The sequence below is a fragment of the Pseudorca crassidens genome, chromosome 7 (assembly GCF_039906515.1).
Source record: "Pseudorca crassidens isolate mPseCra1 chromosome 7, mPseCra1.hap1, whole genome shotgun sequence".
Lineage (NCBI taxonomy): Eukaryota > Metazoa > Chordata > Mammalia > Artiodactyla > Delphinidae > Pseudorca > Pseudorca crassidens.
Genome location: NC_090302.1, coordinates 96,972,643 through 96,996,369, shown reverse-complemented (window position 1 = coordinate 96,996,369; position 23,727 = coordinate 96,972,643). Strand labels below are relative to the sequence as shown.

The 23,727-nt window shown below is 38.5% G+C and overlaps 1 protein-coding gene across 1 annotated transcript in view; it reads right to left on the bottom strand.

Annotated features, from left to right (window-relative positions):
• Window positions 1-23,727, bottom strand: part of LOC137228089 (contactin-associated protein-like 3) — a 197,579-nt gene that overhangs the window by 44,467 nt on the left and 129,385 nt on the right. Inside the window, exons 10-13 of the mRNA XM_067745051.1 lie at window positions 23,138-23,309; window positions 15,779-15,885; window positions 12,482-12,601; window positions 1,611-1,808 (exon numbers count right to left, since the gene is read on the bottom strand). Of these exons, the coding sequence (XP_067601152.1) occupies window positions 1,611-1,808; window positions 12,482-12,601; window positions 15,779-15,885; window positions 23,138-23,309 (597 nt within the window). The remainder of the gene's footprint in view (window positions 1-1,610; window positions 1,809-12,481; window positions 12,602-15,778; window positions 15,886-23,137; window positions 23,310-23,727) is intronic.

Here is a 23,727-nt window from a genome sequence, read left to right as displayed (position 1 = left end):
TAATGAGGGACCCAGGCTTTGGTGTGTTCACTCCTTCCACACAAGAGTAGCATCAAAGCTCTGCACACCCATTTGTGTCTATTGATAATACCGAGCAAATTAGTGCAACAATTTTAAGGTGTATTGGGCTACACTATTTGCCTGCCTCAACTCAACCTTAATTAAACACTTCTGGAAATATATAGGTCTGTAGTGAATTTGTTTAAATTAAGTTTGTACTAACAATCCTCCAGTAGCAGCATATAAGAAATGCAAATAACTTGGCATGTATGGTTAATGAAGGCCCTTATTTTGTTTTTTTAGCAGGTGTTTATTAAGTTTACAAGTCTTTTCTCTTTCCATCTTTCCCCCCAGACCCAATTAAATACTTGTTTAAATATTTGTTTTTGTTGCTGCTGTTGCTGTTTTATATATTTATTAACATATCGAAGGGCTAACAATTGAGCAACCACATGCAAATCAATAGGCAGACACTGGCCCTCCAGGCGGGAATCCTTTGCTGATCTGGGTCGTGTCCAGGTTCTGGAATAGACCATCTGCTAGTTTGTATGCGTTTGCTCCATGACTCACTGGGTGGTTTTGTTTCATGACTTTGTTAGTGGTTGGTTCCAACACTACTCTCTCTTTGCCTCGTTTTCCCTGGTTAGACAACCCATAACAATAATTTACTCTCCTGGAGGCAGTTTTCTCATTCTTCTGGGAACATACAATTTTAGCTCAGTGATCTATTTGGCATCAATCAACTAACAGTAAGTACTAACTAGCACTAACTATAAATTCAATAAACTGGAGAGATGCAAATAAGTAGCCTTTACTTCATGCCATTTATAGATGTGGTGCAATTAAGTTCTGGCAAGGTTAGTGTCTTAGCTCTGAAGACTCGAAAAAAGATAAAATGATTTCCTGAGTCCCATAGCTGCTGAGTGACAGGGACTTGTCTAAGTCCTAAGAGCTTGAACTCAGAGAACCTGCCTACTGCCCTCTGCTCATTCCACTCCCCAGATGCCTAATCAGAGAAGGGGCAGGTCAGCCTCCAGAAAGCCAAGCAGTTTCATGAAGGCAGTGAGGTTGCACATTCCAACAGAATGGGATTTTTCAAAGGAAAAAAATATAAAATTAAACATAAGAATTTTCAAAAGAAGAAAAGATATGAGAAATAAACTAGTAGCACTTACGTTGCGTGAAAGAGGCGGGGATACCAACATTGTTCCCCAATTTACAATTAGCCAAGACACTAATTGCATCGTCTATGAAAAAGAATCTCATGGAATAATCACCTCCAGATCACTAAGCCATGTTGTCGTTAGCAATCCTTCCCGAGATAAGACAGAATTAAGATGTCCCTGCCCTTCATGGCAGATGAGCACTGAGCATTCCAGGGGCCTCCTTAGGAGGCTTTTACTGCTCAGTTGCCCAGTTGAGTCTAGGGAGAAACTTCAGATCATTCCTGGCTTTGAGCAAAGACCTTGGTCTTTGCTCCAAAGAAGAGTATCCCTGTCACTTCAGATGTGATCCGGGCACTATGGGCACACATTCTCATGCATCTCTGGCAGGCCATTGTGACCTGTGGGGACTACAGCCCACAATGTCTGATTACTCTGATTACTCACCATGGGGGGTTGAAAGCCTTGACTTCTTGCAGTGGAAAGTCAGCTTCTGTTGGCAGTGGTCCACGTAGTCAATTATGGCCTGGAGCTGGTCCATGCTGGCTGTGTACTTGAAAAACACAGGATGGGGGCCTTCTCCATTTGAGTTTTTGACACTAACCAAGTGGGAGCCATTGTGCTGCACTGAGGTCCATGCAGTGTCTGGTGGGCAGAAGAGGGGTTGGGAGGGAGAAAGGAGACTGTGATGAGAATGGAATCACTAAACATAAATATGGAAATCAGAAGCATCTTTTATCTGAATTAAGGTTTTTATTTTTGTAGCAATCAGATCTCTTTGACATTGGAATCAGCGAGTGGAATTCTTAAAATGTTGACAGTAGGGATTCTCTTTATTGAAATTTGCATTACCATTACTATAGTCAACATTGTCAGGGGGTCAATTTTTTTAATTCTGTATTATAATACTCAAAGTTATAAACAGAACTTTTTGGCTTTTATTTTTTTCTTTCCATTACTATAAGAGGAAAGCTAAAGATTATCGTGTATATACTTATGTTTGTAACAAGCATATTCCTCATCTCACTGAGCATCTTTTCCTCTGATAATCAAAGAAATGTATACAAGACACATTTGAGGAACAAGCAGCCCCCAAAACCATTATTTTGATCATGCAAAATAATGGAAAATAAGTATTTTTGACAAAAATTGACTAATAATGTGTCAGCAACTCGTTCAATGGCCAGCAATAAAAAACACAGAGCCTTGGGGTATCTAATATAACAATTCCTAGCAGTAACCATTGCTACATGAATGTCTGCTGGAAAATTCTGGCATATTTCTGTTACATGGATTACCTATATTTTTCCAAGAGATTTAAAAAACAATGCACACTTCACAATATTTATAACAGAAGAAAAACACCTTGACTTCTTTTATCTTCCCCAAAATAACCTCCCACCATGAATGTATAGAAGCTCCCACAGTATAAAAGGCCCATGGCTCAGTGGCTAAAAGGCTGAGTTCAAGCTGCCTTAATTCAACTATACTTATAATGTCATGTCATATAACTTCCTCTGTAATATGTATTTGATAAAATGATCAGTATCCACACAAACTTGCCATATTACAGGGGCAGGAAACAGCCTTGTGTTTATTTTTTATTATTTTTTAATAGCTAATACATGAGCAAGGTTCAAAAATCAAAACAATGCTGCATGGAACTCACTGAGGGGTCCCCTGCTCCTTTCCTGCCCTGAGAGTTTGGGTCTGGGAAAAACCTACAGCCATGCTGGTGTTTGCAAACCCTTAACACATCAAATACATCCAGAGATCCAGGGAAAAGAACCCTAAGGGCCATGGAAAAACCTCCGATTCAAAGCCTATGGAAAAGAACATCACAAAATATGCAAAAACTAGCCAGGACAGGAACAAACTGTGAGTCAGCATGACTAATGCAGTTTTATATTCAATTAGGAGAAAAGACTTAACGGATCACCTGTCTCTCTGCTCACTAAAGGGGGCTGTGAGTGTTCCTATGGCAACTTGAAATCCATAGATTGTGTTTCCCCTTAATCATGTTTTCACTAGACATTTTATATTTCAACATTTTCCTGGAAAATTACTTAAATGCGTCTGGCATTATTTTTGGTAATTACCTACTCCCATTCACCCTCAGGGTTTCTTCCATCAAATGAAATGAGGGTACAGGGAGGCATGCAGAAGGCTGTGTTAGGCTTAGGAGTTCATCAGTTCCCATGCCACTGTGTCATTTATTTTCATGGCTTAGAGCACAAAGAAAAATGATGTGCCTGAATAGTTCATACAGGCTGGTGGTCAGTATGATAAATGTATGGTCTTGCATGGTTAAGGTGTAATAATAGAAATCTTTTGAAGTGGAGAGAAGGGAAAGGTTGAAAAGAACCTCAAAACTGCCCTTCTGAAAAAATACTTTAAGTGGTTGCCCTTTCTAGAAATATTATTTAAAAGACCGCAACAAAGACACATTATGTTTCCCTAATATTCCACAACATATTATTTCAAAACTATGAGTAGAAAGGAACCTTTGACATGACACATAATCTTAGCCTTCAAGCACGAGGAGACGGACTAAGGAATTTAAGTGACCAGCATGATGGAAAAATACTTAGCTGTTACTCACGGTAGTCTGAAGCATAATTTTGGATCTGAGGTAATTAATTTTAATAGTGGTCAAATTTAACCAGGAATTTTGAACTATCGTTGAATTAAACCCTATCAGAACATGTTCATCCAACTCACTGGAGCCTCTCCTCTGCACAGGAGCAGGGTGGCCATTGGTGGCACCTGGTTGACCGTTTGCTCGGACAAATGAACCTGCAGCCAAGTTAACTTGCTGGTTTGGTTTGGTAAGCAGGATATAAATAATGACATTGACTTACCATATCATATGACATCCACCTCCTTCTGTTTGTTTTGCCAACTTAGATCCACTTTGCAATTGGCAACACTTCCTACACTTTATAATAGACCTCTGAACTATACAAGGAGTCTTTCATAGCAAAACAAGTGGTTGGATGGAAAAAGAACCAGATCTTTATTCTACAGATTCAGGTAAACACACATTGAAAGCATATCTGCTATGCTTATTTCAATCTCCCTGAGAAAAAAAGACTTCACGAAAAATAGGATGCCTTTATATTTTGTGGGACCATCGCTCATGATCTGGAAATTGACCTTGAGGAAAGTAAAGGCAAAAATCCCTTCTCCCACAGATGCCTGAAATGAAGTCCAATTTGTGTCCAAACACCACCTCTTTGGAAATGAAGCCAGCTGCCTCTGTTTCTTCTGATGGGAAGAGGGTACACATTCTGAGAAGACTGGGAAGGCAATATGCCAAATGATTTAACGTGTCACATCTATCTCCACGTAAAGCTGGTCAAGAAGATGCACTCAGGATGATAAATAAGGACAGACTGATGTAAACACTAGCAGCCATTCCTAGATCCACAAAAATAATCTGAATTCTACAATAGAGACCCACAACAGCCTTCTCAGAATTTCTCCCCCTGTGTTACTATCCAGGGAGAAACACTGTTATAACCTTTTATCCAGCCCAACCCTCTGGCCACACAGATAAGAGAAATGGAAGTCTAGAAAAACTCACTTGCCCAACTTCACAAAACTATGTAACTTTGCCACACATTTCTAAGCAACCCAGCATGAGTCGCTGAGCTTTCTGAGTAGGTAAACTTCTCAAAGAGTGCTGAGGTCTGTAACCTTCCCAGAGTGCCTTACCCATCTGAGCCCTCTACTATATTTCCAATGAAAAACCTCCAGAAGAAAACAGAACTAGATCCCGGGCATTTATGTGCCCATAGTCCTGGTAATGGCCAACTGCGCTGCTCTGAATGTCCAGTGGGTGCCCTGAGGAAGGCAACGGTCAGCTCTCACCTGGCCCTGCCCTAGATCTCAGAGGCCCTGGGCCCTGCCATGTCATCTGTTTGTCAAAGCCAAGGATGACTGGTGTGTGTGTTTTATTGAAGGGGAGAGATGACAGCTCTAAGCAGACAGTCTCCAGGCCCTGGGAGGGCCCAGAGGTGGCACTCAGGCCAGCCCCACACCTGTGGGTCCCTCTTGATCAATATTTGTATGAAGACCCTCATAAAGGCTGCCACAGATCTGGGGCCTTGAGGCTTTTCATGATTTCTTTTAATATTCTGAACACAAGAAAATGCTATAAGATACAACTGGATATCCTCAAGGGAATGCAGCTACTTCACAGCCTACTTCCCTAGGATTTCAGAGGGTGATATTTTCACTTACTAGGTCACACTGAATACAATTTTGTGTGTCTGCTCATTCATAAGGGTAGACATCTGCTATTTAACATGAACTGACACTTACTCAACACGACATATATTGTCTTGAGGCAACATGTACGTGTGCTTGGCCCTGTGCCTAAAACCTCCCAAGAGCTCAGTTACTGGGAGATATTATTAGTGCTTTCCCTTGTTTATCAGCCTACCACACAGCACAAGCGCAAAGTAATTTCCTCAGAGAGTACATTATATATGCAATTATAAAATTAGATATGGACAGAGTACAGGGTCATGGTCAATAAGAGATATGGGTTACAATCTATGGTCTTGGAAAAGTCAAAAAAATCCCTGAGCCTCCAATTCCATATATGGTAAATGGGGAAAGTGGACCAGGCAGCATCTAAAGACTGAATGCTATTGTCTAGCCACCTTTGAATGCTAAGGCAATGAACCAAGCATGCTGCTGGCCTAACTGCTCTCTGAACATCTATATGTTTATTGTTCATCAAGACCATTCACTTTGTCCACCCGTAAGGCCAGGGCAGACTGTGTGGCTGACAGAAAAGCAGGAAAATAAACTTTCCTGAAGTTTTTGTCTTTTTTCCCTTTGGGCACAGTGACAGGACCTGCTCTAGAAATTCTGCATTGCCAACCACACTAGGCTGCCTGTTTTAGGAACTACCTTTACAAGCTGCAGGACGCCAGCCAGAAAATGTACCCCCAGTGGGGGCAGGAAGGGTTCTTTCTAGGCAAAAGCCAGGATAAAAGAGATGCAGGTTCATGGTGTATGAATCAATACCCATTCTACAGAGGGCTTTTAAAAAAATGACATGAGTTATGTGTAAAGCAGTTGGGCTGACTGCCCTTTGCTAAACCACAGTGCTGGAGGCCTGACACAATTTTTTAATTTTTTTTTTTTTTTTTTTTGCAGTACGCGGGCCTCTCACTGTTGTGGCCTCTCCCATTGCGGAGCACAGGCTCCGGACGCGCAGGCTCAGCGGCCGTGGCTTATGGGCCCAGCCGCTCCGCGGCATGTGGGATCTTCCCAGACCAGGGCAAGAACCCGTGTCCCCTGCATCGGCAGGCGGACTCTCAACCACTGTGCCGCCAGGGAAGCCCCTGACACAATTTTTGACACAGGGAAAAGGATGTTTAAGAAACATAATTGTGTATATTTTAACCCCAAAGTCCTGATTTATCCCCCCGCTTCCCCTTTGGTAACCATAAGTTTGTTTCCTATGTTTGTGGGTCTATTTCTGTTTTGTACATAAGTTCATTTGTATCATTTTTTTTAGATTCAACATTTACGCTCTACTATATATAAAATAGATAACCAACAAGGACCTACTATATAGCACAGGGAACTATACTCACTATTTTGTAATAACCTATAAGGGAAAAAAATCTGAAAAAATAGATATATATGTATGTATTACTAAATCACTTTGCTGTACATCTGAAACTAACACAACATTGTAAATCAACTATGCCTCAATAAAAAAAAAGAAAAGAAACACAATTGCTTGGTTTGCATAAAGGCAAGTGACTCAGCAATAATAATGAGTAAAAAGTTCTGGATTATTAACTTGTTGAGTCAATAAATCAAGATCTGAAGGTGCAATGGGCAGGGATGCCATAGACCCAGTCCTCAGCTTGTTCATCAAGCCTCCAGGTGATTTTTATGGACTGGAAGTTGAATCACTGCTCTGACTGTAACCTATCTTCTTTCGGTGACAATCATTCTCACAATGCAAGGTCTGAGAAGCAGTTTCTGAACCTCACAACTATGAAAATAGCCAAGAACTACCCTGGGTTTAGGGTGGGCACAAACAGTTCTATCTCTCTCAGTGAGTAGAGCCATTGGCCTTCCTCATCTTGTCATCAAAGAAGTTATGTCTTGTTTCTTCTGTTTAGAAAGGGAATAGGTCTGTCAACAAATTGCACAGGCAGTCCATTCAAAATAGTTTACTATTTTGTCTTGTTTTGGTTGTCTCTGTACTAAAGGTACTAAAAAATACATGCAGAGTGTGTCCTAGTACTACATTTTTAAAGGCTATTACCAAGGATATAATTTTTTTTCATTCTGAAATCTGATTTTTTTTTTTTAGGCAAGTTTAAGTTTATTTATTTATTTATTTAACATCTTTATTGGAGTATAATTGCTTTACAATGTTGTGTTAGTTTCTGCTGTATAACAAAGTGAATCAGCTATATGTATACATATATCCCCATATCCCCTCCCTCTTGCGTCTCCCTCCCACCCTCCCTATCCCACACCTCTAGGTGGACACAAAGCACCGAGCTGATCTCCCTGTGCTATGCAGCTGCTTCCCACTAGCTATCTACTTTACATTTGGTAGTGTATATATGTCCGTGCCACTTTCTCACTTCGTCCCAGCTTCCCCTTCCCCCTCCCTGTGTCCTCAAGTCCATGCTCTACATCTGTGTCTTTATTCCAAGGATATAATTTTAACCATTGGTTTAGAATTCTGTTTTTTGTATCTTTTTCCAAGTGTTAGTACTTGTTTTTTAATAATTAGAGGGTGTTTAATTGTCCACAGGCATTGCAGCATCATGGAGAAGGCAAATTTTTCATAGTGGACATATTTCCAGGTTGGAAGAACAGAATCAGGACCCTAAGATCTTCCTCTATCAATAAGCAGGTTTGTCAGGGGGTACCTCATATGACCCCTGGGCAGTAAGGACCATTTAGCTGTAACTTTGGTTCATTCCTTGTATTTTCCTCAGGAAAAATCTGGATTTAAAAAATTTTTCATTAAATATTTTGTTGTGTAGCTGCTGGAGGTAGTCACTGGTCTTTGGACTGGCCTGTGTGTTTCTCTGTCTACAGCACATTGCCTTCCTTACGGTGTTGAGTTTAATAAAAATCCTTGGTATTTAATAGTATTTGGAAATCTTCACTGAAGCAGTTAACTCCTGCTCTCCACCTTGGGTATATATGTGTGTCTCATGATCCATTTGATGTTCCATCTCAGTCATAATTATGGAACCCTTACGACATTGATCTTTTCACATAGAACAAGAATATACTAATTTCAGGAGTTTTACATGAGAGCTAGGCAACTATAAACTTCTCTAAAAACCTTTAATTACCCAAAAGGCATTGTGATACAATAATCTCTATGTAATGTTTGTTCATTTGCAATGTAATATGAAGATATATAGTTATGAAGTATACTTTAATAATAGACATTTACACATCAATATAAATCATTAAATTATTAGCAATAATTTTCATGAATCCCTACACAAACACATACACACACATACACACCTTACAGCTCTTAACACTTTCCAAGATTACGTTAGAGAGTTTAGAAGATAATTTAGAGAATTAATGTCTCATACTTTATCTTAATACATGTGAACCATTCCTGTGGCATTTGTGGATGCATCAGAGCCACAGGGATTCAGTGATGGGTCATTAAACCTCACCCACAGCAACCTATATAAATAGGAACAACAGGATAATTGCTTGGACCGTGAAATGAGTAGCGGCACCAAAATTTTACATCTGCATTGGTTTTATTTCTCCATTCTGTGATGCCCTTTGTTCCCTTTCCATTTTAATTTTTTGGACGATAGAGTAGCCTGTGCCTGCTAAAACCAAAGATCCTCAGCTAAACGACAGTGCTTTCTAAACCCATGTGCACATAAGCATCTCTGCAGAAGCTTAATAATAATACAGCCTCTCCTGGGATGCTACCCTGCAGAATCTGGCTGTGGAAAGCAGAGCTTCTCCTTGGGGAACAAACACGTAGGGACCTAGAGAAGCTCTATCCTGCTGGATAGTGTCCACTAGTGACAGTAAAGCAAACAGGAGTCCTCTGGTCAGGTTAAATGAATTTGTAAAGTCACACTCCGAATTCTATTTTTAAAAGGTTGTATTGCCAAGGATGTTATAACCACCCAGTAGGCTTTAAGAAGATACATTACACTTGTTTTATAACCAACAGATCTCCACTATCTAACTAAATGACCAATGGGCAACCCAAACTTCACATATTCACAACTGGAATCCTGGTCTTCCCTTACAAACATGCTCCTTCCCAAGAATTCTCCGTCTCTGTGAGTAATACCTGCACCTTCTTTCCAGGGCTTGGATCCAAATACAGGAGCCCTGCTTGATGCCTCTCTCTCTCTCCATCGGTTAGTCCACCGGTTCTAACTCAACATTTCTCTCCTCCTATTCCTCTGCTCCCAGCCTGCTACCCACCATCACCATCTTGGCTCGATTACTACAGCAACGTCCTAACTAGTCTCCTTGCTTCCTCTTGGTGCCCCACGATGGTTAAAGGCCCAAACTGCACAGCTGGTGTGGATCCTGGACCAGCCACGTGACTTGAGGAAAGGCCACCTTCTTGTCCTTCCACCTGAGTCTGTCCAACATGCCAGCTCCCCATGGCTGCAGGCCTTCGGCACTTCCCTCCTCCCTCCCCTTGAAGGCTCCACCTCAGGTTTTCTCAGGTTGCTTCTTTGATGTGGTTGGCACAGATGTCACTTTCCAACTGCGTCCTTTCTTGATCCCTCTATTGAAAACTGTAACCCATCCTTCTACAGTCTGTGACCCTGTTCACTGCTTTGTTCTTCTTCACAACACCTGTTACCTTGCAACATGCCAAGTATTTGATTCGCTTCTGTCAATGATCTGGCTCCCCACCCCAGAAAGCACCCCCCACCAGGGGAGGGAGGTGTTCAGATTCACTCCCTGATGTGGTCACAGCCGTGCCTGGCTCAGGGCAGGCGCTGAGTACACATGTGTTCAGTGTTGTCAGAAGTTTTTTTGCAACTCTTCAGTTTTGTGCCTTTACTTGGACGTTTCTTCAGGTCACCTGGGGAAGGATATGATTCACATCCTCAGCAGACAGTTTTCAAGGCCATCGTGTGTATAAACTGACCAGGAGGGTTAATCAACAGATTTCACCTTTTCCCTCCCTTATTTAGAGGTTCTTTCTCATCTCTAATGTAAGAAAAACCTGCTTGTATATCATCAGGTATTATTCTAAGTTACCTGAAATCAAAAGCTGGGCATCTGTTTTTACTGCCTCTTTGCATTTTGATGATAACTACTCTTCTCTCTGGTGGTAGGGGCCAAGATTCGCTCTGAAAAGGTAACAGCAATTGCAGGGAATCAAAATACATCAGCTATGGTATCAAATTAGCATTAAAACAAAACACCTTTGAGATAGTTACACATTCCAAAGGGGCTTTATAAATATGCACAACTAAAGCTTCATGGGGAAGCCTAGACCGCGTTCACTAACATGACTAAAATACTTTTCTTTTATTACAAGCATAAACTGCAGAAGATCGGGCCCTCAGCTCTCAGTTATTCCTCTTCTCAGCAAATACCTTTCCTTATAAACGTGACCTCAGCTTGCCAATAGTTAACTATTAAAAAAATAGCTTCAGTCATTGAAATGTCACTCATTTTGGAATGTGCCAGTTGGGATTATTTCTACCTTTCTAGAATCTTGGCATTTTTCAGTGTGTATGGAACTCTGCTCATAGAATTAACCCAAGACAATATGTATGAAAATCTTTAACATGCCCTAGACTTCTGTGATAATTAAGAACTTAATTGATAAAGGGAAATGTTTTATTGGGATGCTAGCAACTTTATTTAGCTTTCTTTGTCCTCGGCATTTGCTTGAGCCATGGTAATGAAAGAAAATCAAAGCAGGAATTGAAATCACTTGAAAGCCTGTTATAAACCACTGGAGTGCAGTATATCTAGAATGATCCCCTGGGCTGTTTCCTCACATATTTCACTGATCACACATTTTTCAGTAAAGGTAAACCAATGTATTTAACTCTGTCATCACACTTCAACATTTTGGTCAGTATTTATGACAAAATGTTTACCCCAAAGCCCAAAAGAGCCATACTCACACCCAGTGCAATGCTCTGCAAGTTCTTGCATTTTCTGTACCAACTTTGGGGGTAGTTTTGGGGCTGGAAGATATATTTGACTGAATTCAGATCTAATCATACGATTAACCACTGCCAAAATGCTCAGATTTCGTTTCATGTATGAAATGGTAGTAGGTAAAAAACCACACCAGGATTGTAAGCTACTCAGAAAGCATCATCATAAATTTATCCACAAATAATTCCCTCCTCGTGAGAATTGCAACCCTGTCAGGGTGACATGTAGCCATAATAACAGAAGAACAAAATTATAACTAAGTTATAGTTGCCTTAGAACCATTTATAGTTGATTTTTTTTCTGATCATTAGCTCAGAATTTGCAGAGTCAAATTCTGTGGTTGTTGAAGTACATGTTAGGTCTACACTGCTAGAGTAACAGAAAGTTTTCTTGGAGGTTTGTCCTCTTTTTATTGGTAAAATGTTATGCGAGCATGGAGGAAAAGTTATGTGTACAGACACACATAGATACAGGTACAGAAGAGGTATAAAGAATTTGTATCAACTCCATCAGGGCAGTTGTCATTCATTAAAGTGGATGCTTTTGTCCTTTGTGGTCCTATACTGTAGGCGGAGATGTTAAATTAAAACGTTTCAAAGAATTAAAGGCATCATAAACAATAAGTCGTAAACAAGTCCTTTACCATATAATTAGGTTTCTAAGGAAAATAAAATATTATTTATACAGTTGCACAAGAATAATATTATTACTTGAAGTATATACACTTTAGAAACATTTATTATCTCCTAGATAAACTCATGTGATTACGGATTCAAAAGAATACAAATGGATGCTTTCATAAATTTGAAAAGTGAATATTCTCCTAAGTCTTTGGCATTTATTGACATGGACTAAGAAATAAAGTTTATCCCTTTTTGTTTCAGATTAATAAGCAAAGATTTATTGTTAATTTTGCACAAAGAAAGAACATAACGTTTAATTACCACCTCTTAACTATTTTAGAACATTATGTTTAATACGTCTGAGCAATCATATTACAATTACAATCAAAATGCATATCTACATAACGCTGCCACTAGGTAAACTCTACTTTCCCCATCTGGGTTTTTCATGCACAGCAAGTATTTACTGAGTTTAACTGTCATAAAAAAGGCTTATTAGCATACCTGTCATGTTGCAATATACAAGGGATGGTCCCAGCGGGCCACTTCCATCTGAGTCGATATAGTAGAGCCCTGAAGAGTTTCCTCTGTGCCTGTGGGCTTCACATGACTGCTCGTAGACAGCTGCAAAGAACACGGGTCTCAGACAGGAGCTACAGTGGGATGGATCCCTCCATGTTGTGAATTAAGTGATACTTTCCCCAGTGACACTCATTCTGCATTGCTCTCAGGGACATTTTCTTTAGAGGAGTGTTTCCCTGTTTCAATCAGATAGAGTGAAGATTCTGAAGCACAGGGTGAAAGATTTTAGGAGGGATCACTGTGGGACATGTGGATCTGAATCCTGTATGTTCTAGAAACATAGGATTCTTTTCAAAATTGTGATAACTGGATTTACTCTTGTCTAATTCTTTTTTATTTCATAATATCTAAGCACCTGAAGTGCATTGGCTTAATCTCCCTAAATCATCTGCTTTTATCTAAATAATCATGTTATTTTATAAATTACTCTAATTATACTCTTTGTTTACTTAAAACAATTTACATATGAAATGCATTTTTTTCAATGAGATGAATTTCACAAATCAGCAACTCTTCTTCATTCAGTTTTTAAAGTTTGCTTTAAAAAGAAACATCCTTAAATGCTTTGCAAATGATAATTCAAGAAAATCGAAGAAATATATATAATATATATGAAATATCTCTTTATAGTTTCAATTTATCTTAATTCATAATTGAATTTTCTACATGTACAATAAATGTTTCTTTGTGTACAAGGCAAGTGATTAGCATCTGCAGATGATGGACTCAATATTCAGAAGACATTTAAATGAGTGATCAACCAAGTAACATCTCCAGTGTGCATCACTCGCTGCCTTGACAGGAAAAACCCTTTGAAAACCTGAAAAGCCGCTAATGGCTGCTGGGACAGAAGTGCAGCACTGATTCTGGCAGAGTGATGGACTGGATCGTTAAGCCAGCTCTAACGATCAGATTTGGCAACCACACAGACAGACTCAGGTGGTGGTTAGGCAAGATCCACAAAATGGAGTGATCCGAAGAGGCTATGGCTTTATGCCATGCTACAGTGACTGGATTATCTACACTTCTAACTTTGCCTATTTCAAATAATCAACAAAAACCCAGGGAGAGATCGAGGGGCTGTTTTTCTCTCATCTCAAAGGAAAAGAACATGAAGGGAATGCTTTTTGTCCAGAGATTTTGCAAAGGTAAACATCCTTTTGTTAAACATGGTCAAGTGTCAAATGTACCAGACTGTCCCAAATCAATGGCACGGCTACTACCATCTACACTGTTGGACACAGAGACAACATGGACTGCTTTTCCACCATGCGTGCATTTTGGCTGCTCATGTTTACACTCCTATAAATACATACATATGCTCATGACCACCTAGAAAAGTGTCCAGAGGGATACACGAAAATTGATAGCAGTGTTTGTGTTTGGGTTGGGGCTGGAATTGCCTAGGAAACAAAAGTAGAGGAGGAATGACTAGGAGAAAGCTTGCTTTAAACACGAATGCACACGTGTATTGATCGTGCACTTAGACCCAAAAATAATGGTCTGGTGATCATTTATTTTGATTTGGCAATATCTCATCTTCATGTAGCTTACCAGTTAGATGATCCCAATAAAGTCAATTCAGTTATTAGACCAAATCATGGGGCACAAATGAAACACCCTACATATATATATATATCTGTTAGTTTTAAAATCAGAGTTGTTTAGAATGATGTTTAGATCACAGTTACTGATAGCATTTTAGCCATATTTCTTACTCATTAATATTCAGTAGATATCTGCTTCATATAAGACACCTTGCTAAGTATGATGGAGGACACTCTAAGGAAGAGATCACCCCATTCCTAACTGTGACTTGGCCAAGTCACTTAGCCTCAAGTTTCCCAGATGTCCAGCTCTTTTCAAATGAAGAGTTACTCCGGGAAATTCTCACCTGGCACTAGTACAGTAAATAGAGTTGCAGGTGGAATTGCTCTGGTTGAACTTATGGGATGTTTAGGGCATAAGTCACCTCCCTTTGTCTTCCAAGGTGCTTTGAGCTCCTCTGTGGAACCTTCAGGGCTGAGGACACAGGGCTCTCATCCCAACACTGATGCCTGCCTCACTGGGATTCACTTCCCATAAAGACAAATTTATGCCAGTCCAAACTCTGCTTTTCTCCCATATGTGGAAATAAAATTAAATAATTCACAGGGAAGAGTTCTTAAAAGTGCAATGTATTCTCCCAGTAGGAGGGACTGAACATGGTGAGATCTGTGAATTTTCATATCATGCTGTCTCTCTCTAAAGACCCAGAGAGAGGAGTGCTACCAGAGAAGGGATTCAGAAACATCAGCAGTGACACACAAATAGGGAAAAACGAAAAGAAAAACATATACAAAAGCCAATAATTAGAAGACCAAGGGCATTTCAGAGGCTCTGTCATAAGCTAATGGATTAACAGTCAATAAAGTTTTGTTAGCTTTAAAGTTGAAAGAATAATTCTTCAGAAAAGAGACTGGTGTTCTAGACAGAAGAAACACCACTAAGAGGAGATGGAGTGTGACCCTGGGTAAACAACCTAGCCTCTCTCGTTCCTCAGGTGTAAAATGTAGATAAAAATACATTTACCTCCTAGAGTTGTTTTGAGGATTAAAGGAGTTGAAACATGCAGAGAACTAGAATCGTGCAAGTACATGGTAAGTTCCAGTAAGTTCCATCATCATCATCATCATCATCACCACCACCATCATCATCAGAGAACATCAAGATTGCAAGGAACCTAAGCATTTGCCTGGCTTGTCACTGATGTCTAGAAGCCCTACCGTGTTAGCTGCCATCCTGTACTTCTTCTGAGACTTTTCTTGTTTAATTTTATAAATATTGAGAATCTAGTAACTCATGCTTTTTACTTAGGCAGACAGGACTTGAGAACTAAAATTAGATTCCGTTCGAGGAAAAGAACAAGATATAATATCATGAGTTCTAGATTTAATTTATACTTTGACTATATTTTATTTTCCTATGCTTATTTTCCTTTGTCTACTATTCTTTCTATCCTATGATATATGTATTTCTGTTAGCTGCCTTATCATCAATAGGAAATAAATTTGATTAAAAATAAACCAGACAAAAATTAATGTCTAAAATAATTATTTTTTGTTGTTGCTTTCTAGCACATGGTTGCACACACACACATATACACAAAATAATGGAAAGAAAAATAGAACTACATGGAAATCAGAACAGAAAGGAGAGTGAATGAAGTGTGAGGCTTACAGGAATGGCAGGTTGCACCGATGTAACCAGTGTGTGCACAGTTGCAGGAGAAGGTGTCCCAGGACTGGGAACATTCACCCCCATGTTCACAATAGCTGGGCAAACACCTAGAAGAAGACAGACACAGCACTATTTCCCACACTTGGTCATGATAAATGTGTATCTTAATATTCATACGTTGTAATGAAAACAGTGACTTGATCAGAAAAATTTCAACATGAACAAAAATTGTTGGGTCTGTCATCAAGGTTTCCAAATGTAATATCAATCATAGACTAAAAAATCCATTAGATGCTACCAACTGTCATGTATTTGTGACAGACAAATTTTCTACACATCTCATTACATCAGAAAATGTGTTTTCTTTTTCACAAATAAAGCAAGATTAATTTCATACATGACAGGGATATAAATTGCTTGCAATGGCCATAGACAGCACATTTCCCATCCCTGCTTCCATGTTCTTGCAGTGTGAACTATAGATACTTCCATCAAAAAGTATAGCTTACTTCACCTTGAATCTGGGTTGGGCATAGGACCTGCTTGGATCAATGAGGCATTAGCAAACTAACACAGCAGAGGCTAGAAAAGTGCTTGGGCAGTGGGCTTGCTCTCTTGCTGAGTTTTGAACCCTGAAAGCACAACCACATGAAGAAACCTGGGCTTGTTCAGGTTGTCTAGTCACCCCTGTAGGTTCAAACCACAGGACAAGTGAATGAGGGGATTATAAGTCAACCAGCTGCCAGCTGATCCCCCAGGCAACCACAGATGCATGAGAGAGCCCAGCAGCAAATACAGAACTGTGAGATAAACAAATTTGTTGTTGTTTTCAGCTAGTAAGTTTTAAAGATAATTTATTGTGCAGCCAAAGCTAACTGATATATGTATACCACATTGTAATATGTTACCATGTTGACTTAGTACATAAGGAAACATTTTAAAGAGAAGGAAGGAAGTCAGGAAAAAGGAGAAACTCTTTATCCATATAGCATCACAGTGCCAGGGGTTCTGAATGTCATCTACTTTAGATCAGACTGATGATGCCTCTAGGAATTAGATTTAGAGATCACTTAAGACTAAGGGATTTATTGTTATTTTTTCCCCCACATAATTGAATAAACCACAAAATCACTCAGGTAAACCAAATAACCACTTATATCTCATGGACATTGTTACATCTCACTTTTTGAAATTGAAAGTTTAATATTTGTTTATAAGATTAAAAATTTTAATTGCAAGAATGTTACTTAATTTTTTTATTATCAAAAAGAGGTGCTATTCTCAACAAAATAATAGAAAATTGAATCCAAAAATGTATAAAAAATACATAAAACATAATTGAGTAGAATTTATTCCAGGTATGCAAGGCTGCTCCAAAATTTGAAATAAATAATTTGAAAATTAATATAATCTATCACATAAACAGGCTAAAGAAGAAAAACCATTTGGTCACATAAATAGATGCAGAAGTATTGGACAAAATCTAACACTGATTCACGATAAAACAAAAATAAAACCAACCAAACAAAAAACCTTGGCAAACTAGTAATAGAGAGGAACTTCCTCAACTTGATTAAACAAACAAACAAACAAACAAACAAACAAAATCTCCAAAACCCTACAGCAACATTATATTTAATGGTGAGAAACTAGATGATTTCCTCTAAGTATGGGAACAAAGCAAAGATTTGCTCTCACCACTCTTATTCAAACATCATACTGGAAGTCTTAGCTAATGCAATAAGACAAGAAAAGGAATAAAAGGTACAAAGATTGGGAAAGAAGAAATAAAACCATCTTTGTTCACAGATGACATGACTGACTATGTGGAAAATCTCAAATAATCAACAAAAAACTTCTGAAATTAATAAGTGATGATAGCAAAGCTGCAGGATTCTTTCTTATAAATGAACAATGAACAATTGAAATTTAAAATGAAAACCACAACACTTACATTAGCATTATCCAAAAAATAGAATACTTAGACAAATCTAACAAAACATATACAAGATCTATATGAGAAAAATTACAAAACTCTGATGAAGGATAAAAAAGAAAATCTAAATAAGTGGAGATATTCCATGTTCATGGATAGTAAGACTCAAAATTGGCAAGATTTCAGTTATTCCCAATTTGATCTATAGATTCAAGGGAATCTCAGTCAAAATCCCTGCAGGTAATTTTGTGGATATCAACAAATTGATCCTAAAGTTTATATGGAAAGGCAAAAGACCCAACAAAATATTGAAGAAGAAAAAAGTCAAAGAACTAATAACACTACTCAACTTCAAGACTTACAAAGCTACAGAAATCAAGACAGTGTGGCACTGGCAAAAGAGCAAATAGATTAATGGCACAGACTAGAAAGCCCAGAAACAGACTCACACAAAATTAATCAACTCATCTTTAACAAAGAAGCAAAGGCAACTCCCTGGAGAAAGAACAGTCTTTTCAACAAATAACTGCTGGAACAACTGGGTCTCCACATGCACAAAAAATAATAATATAAACACAGACTTTACATCTTTCTCAAAAATGAACTCAAACTAGATCTTAGAATTTTAAAATGTAAAATGCAAAACAGTTAAACTCTCAGAATATAACATAGGAGAAGATCTAGGTGACCTTGGTTTGGCAATGACTTTTCAGATACAGTCCACAAAAATGATAATTTTGACTTCAGTAAAATTAAAAACTTCTTTTCTATGAATGACATTAAGAGCATGAAAAGATTAGCTATAGACTAATGGGTAACTTGCAAAACACGTATCTAACAAAGGATTCATATCTAAAATATAGGAAGAGCTCTTAAATTCAACAATAAGGACATAACCAATTAAAACCCAGGGCAAAAGATCTGAACAGACACCTGGCCAAAGAAGGTATCAAGATTGCAAATAAAAATATAAAAAGCTTCCCAGCATCACATGTCAGTAGAGAAATGCAAATTAAAGCAATGAGATAACACTACAGACCTATTAGGATAGCAAACATCCAAAACACTGACAACACCAAATACTGGCAGGGATGAGGAACAACAGGAACTCTCATTGACTGTTGGTGGGAATGCAAAATGGAAGACAGTTTGGCAGTATCTCACAAAACTAAACATCTTCTTACTAAATGATCCAGCAATTGTACTCCTTGGTATTTACTCCAATGAGTTGAAAACTTACTTCCACACCAAAATCTGCACGTAAATGTTTACAGCAGCTTTGTTAATTGCCAAAACCTGGAAGTAACCAAGATGTCCTTCAGTAGGTGAATGGACAAACTAGTGGTACAGAATATTATTTAGCACTAAAAACAAATGAGCTGTCCAGCCACAAAGGACATGGAAGTATCTTAAATGCGTATTACAAAGTGAAAGGCTACGTAGAGCATGATTCCAACTATATGACATCCTGGAAATGGCAAAACTATGAAGAGAGTAAAAAGATCAGTGATTTCCAGGCCAGGGGTTGGGGGAAGGGAGGGGAATTGAGTAGGTGAAGCATGGGAGATTTTTAGGGCTGTGAAACTATTCTGTATGATACTATAATGGTGAAGACATAACATTATGCATTTGTAAAACCCCATAGAACTCTTTAACACAAAGAGTGAACTTGTAAACTATGGACTTTGGTTGATAAGAATGTATCAATATTGGTTCATCAATCGTAATAAATGTACAACACTGATGCAAGATGTTAATAATACAGAAACTGTGTGAGAGGAGACTGGGAAGAGAGGAGATAAAGGGGAGCTCTCTATACTTTCTGCAAACCTAAAACTGCTCTAAAAAATAAAGCATATTAATGAAAAATGTTCATTGTGAGGGACTTATCACAGGCAAGTATATAAAACTAAAATGTATTGAAATTCTCACCTTAGAGAAGGAAAATATGTGTGTGTATAGATTTATAAATTTATACATAATTTTATATAAATGTTATATTATTTTTCTATTACTGCCATAACAAACTACCACAAAGTGTATTAAGAAAAAGAGAGATTCACTCCAATGATAGGATCTGTGCTTAGAAGACAGGACAGTATAAACATGTAGAAATACCCAGAGCGCAACATACAACCCTGTTTCATCCCAGTCGGCTCCCCAACAGCCACTTATCTGCAAATCAGAAAAGGTAAAACAAACATCGTTAAAAGGAAAGTAGGAAAAACAAAAGATGAAAGGGAGCATCTGGCTATTTTATGATATTTTTTTCTCCTCTAATACTGCACAAATTACACTCCCAGACACTGAAATTCCAGTAGATCTAACCAAAGAACTATTTTGGTTTTCTTTGGAAAAATATGGGAAAATTTCAACTGTCAGTAAGAACTGGAAATAGGCAAACTCACCTTTACTTTAAAAAGAAATAAAATGATATATAGTAGAGTTTTTGAAATTTTTCCTGGATATGCTTATTTTTAATTTCTGACAAATTTCAGAACCGTTTGTCAACCTTAAGATTGTGAATTTCAAAATCAGTTTGGGCCAGTTGGGATTCACACGTGGAATAAATGGTGCCCGACTTATTTATCTTTCTGGAGAGGTTTACTAGGTGAATGCATAGGATGGGGCATCCATACCTTGACAGTCAGTAAATTGCTATAACAGTCGAAGAACAGGACAGTCTATAGCAAAGTCACAGAGTATTAGGAGTGGTGGTATTTCAGATCATGTTACCTAAGAATCCCATTGGACCGAAAGGGTGGCTTGATCCAAGTAGGGCCCATCCCCTTTACCCCTCGCTTGAACAAAGTAACTTCTTGCCCTTCTTTTCGACACGTTGGAACTCTCTAAAATCATACTAGAATAGATTCCATACTTTTTAACGCAGTGAAAATGACTGCTTTATGATAAAGAATATCATAGTTTACCTAGAAATGTTTTGGGATAAGATTTTTTTTTCATAAATAAGAACTTAAAGTTTGTGGTAATTAATTTTCTTCTAAATGTGTTATTTTCTATTAAAAAGAACCCCAAGATGTATGATGCACAATGTCACAGTTAGCATCTAGAAGATTAATGTTGGGTCAAAGGCAGTGGAAGTGAGGAAAGTGACCCCATCAGCACCATCCATGGCTGGGGGTGCTCTAGACAGCAAACACCTGAGCCTAAAAGGAACCTGAAAAGAGCTATGTAGCCTGAGTTACATGACATGAAATCCCAATGTCCAAAACTCCAAGGGTGTAAGACACGATCCCTCCTCACTGCTATCCCCTCCCCGCAGCCTTGTCCCAAAGGACTGCACTGCCTTCTCTATAAAGTGTCATCCGAGCCACAGGAAGACAGAGCGTGATGCACAAGTCCTTATATGGCTCAGGAAAGTTTCCTAAGTACCCCTAGGATTTCAAACATCTTTTCAGCATTTGCAGTGTGAGGAATGCTGCTATGTATCATGAATTATTCATTCCTGTGCCCAATGGATAGAAGTTAGAAAGCTAGCTGCATTTTAATAATAAATCTCAGATTCACTTGAGCACATTAGGACTTGCTCTGGGCAGGCAGAGTGGTGGGCTGGGTGGATGGCTGCGTACAGTGCACAGTGCCCGAAGACAGCCCAGGTGTGAGTGTCTGCTTTGCTGCACTTTTAAGTGAATCTATTCCATGGTGCATTGGACATGCAGTTAGTAGGTATGGACTAAAGGTTGAGAAAAAATGAATATTTTTAGTATTAAGAAGAATGGAGAGTAAGGACATGTTGAACCATAAAAAACCATAAAAAATTACAAGTAGTGACTATATAGGCCATCCAAAGTGCCAATAGCTATTTTTATAACCACTTACAAAGTTGCCATGAGCCTCAATTTTATGGAAGATAACTTAATACCACAGATGTCTCCATAGACTAGTACAGATATCTGAAAATCGTTTAAAAATGTGATGTGGAAATTTTTCTATTTTAGTCACACACACACACACACACACACACACACACACACATACGTTGGTTTTTTGTTTTAGTTTTGAAATAAAGATCTTTATGCACAAAGGGGCAACCTTTATGTGAGATAAATATTGTGATTACACACGTGCTGTGATGGAGTTCTCCAAGCACTAAAATAACTTTCTGTGAGCTTCCCGACTGAAGTGACAACCAGGCTACTGACAGTGAGCTGTGACTTCCCACCCTCCTGACCCACTAAAAGTCATTCCCATGGGTGAGAGGATGTACTCTACCTCCAAAAGAGCATCTCTAACCCTCTCCCAATACCAAGATTCAGGGTGCCAGAGCCGGCTGCAATTATAACTTGCAGATGATGTTACACTTTCTATGCTAAAAAAATTTTTATAATCTGAAAATTAGGGTTGAAAGTTTTGTCTAAATTCTTTAAATCATTTTTTTTCCTCTACAAATGAATAGAATGTGAACATATGGCCATGGACATTTGCATTAAAGAACTCAAGTTCTTGTGAGTCAATATTTTACATACTGGGAATTTATGATCTTCTCATACACTGCTAAATTGCACTGTAACTTGTAGTTAATTGGACATGACAGGGAATTTCAATTAGTGTTAAATTTGGATTAGATTTACTCCACAAAGGACTCTGTGCAGTGTGAACTTTGGAAAGGTGCCCGTATATGGATGTGTGAGGATGTCTGAAGTGTGTATATTTACTCAACACGAACTTAATGCACTCCTACTGCAGAGAAGTCAGACATACCAGTCACAGAAAAAAACTTGAATGTGTGATGGTTAAGCCATCACTTTTAGCCAAAATTACTTAAAAGGCAGACATGACTAACAAATAACTTCAGTAAAGTTGCAATTCTTAGCAATTTTAATATGCTATTGCTTTAAAGTTTTGCCTTTTTTGTCTTCTTCAGTGAAGTGGTACCATGTTCAGTATGTGGTAACTGAATTCTCTCTATTCTTTACTGTGTTTCAAACATCACTAGAAATCCCCAAAGCTTCCACCTTTCTCAAAGGAAGAGTTATTTTTTCATTTTTCCTGTAGAATAGGGAGTGTAAGGTGAATGCAGCTGACCACATAGAATTTTGATTTCCGGGTCCTCAATGATCTCTTTAGAATATTCTAATCTGTTTTGTGCAATGTTCGAATTTTTTAAAGTATATACTAATCAATAATTATAATAGCATCAGTAGTATTCTGTGTGAATTAAGTAGCTTGGAGGCATACACAAGGAAAATTCATGAGAGTGTGTCTTCTAAGAAAATATCATTGGAAAGAAACAATTATTTAAAGTTTGTCATTTTTGTTTTCAATGTAAAAATAATTTTTCCCTATGGAATGGATATCAGTAATGGAGAAGGGGCAAGAATATGCTCTTTTCCAGCGGTTCATTTGTTTTTAATCTACTATCAAAAAGTTGAAAACATGCATGCTGACATGAGATTGCCTACCTGTCTGTGAGGCCACAGGTGTCTATCTGGAGGTCACGGTAACTCCCCAGCGCCCCCTGCTGTATGGAGATGGGATCCACCGCTTTGTCACCAATGGAGATGAGCCTCAGGCAGCCCTGAAATCCATTCAGGGGACTTGCACATCCAGGGTCAGAGCTGTTGTCAGGACAGCCTGAATGAACATGGAGACACACAGGAGAAAATAAACAGTTATGAAAAAATATCGTATGGTATTTCTCATATGCAAAAATTGCTACCTCCCCCTGTTTGCAGACACCTGAAAATTAGACTTCCTACACCATTTGGGAAGGTCACATTACCCATGGATAGGGTGGTGGAGAGCTGACAAGAACAAAATTTGTTGGTATTGGTAACGTGTAAAAATAATAACTAAAGCCAGGCTTATGGAGAGATGAGAGGAAGGGAAGATGTGAAATCTGACAAATAGAATTACTGTACATTTAATTTAAGCAGTTTGATTTCTTTTTTGAAAGCATACTCAAGAAATCACTCCTTTTAGCATGATGTTAAACTAGATGAACTAAGGGCATGTGATAGTAGAATGAGAAAAAAAGTTACAGGCATAATAG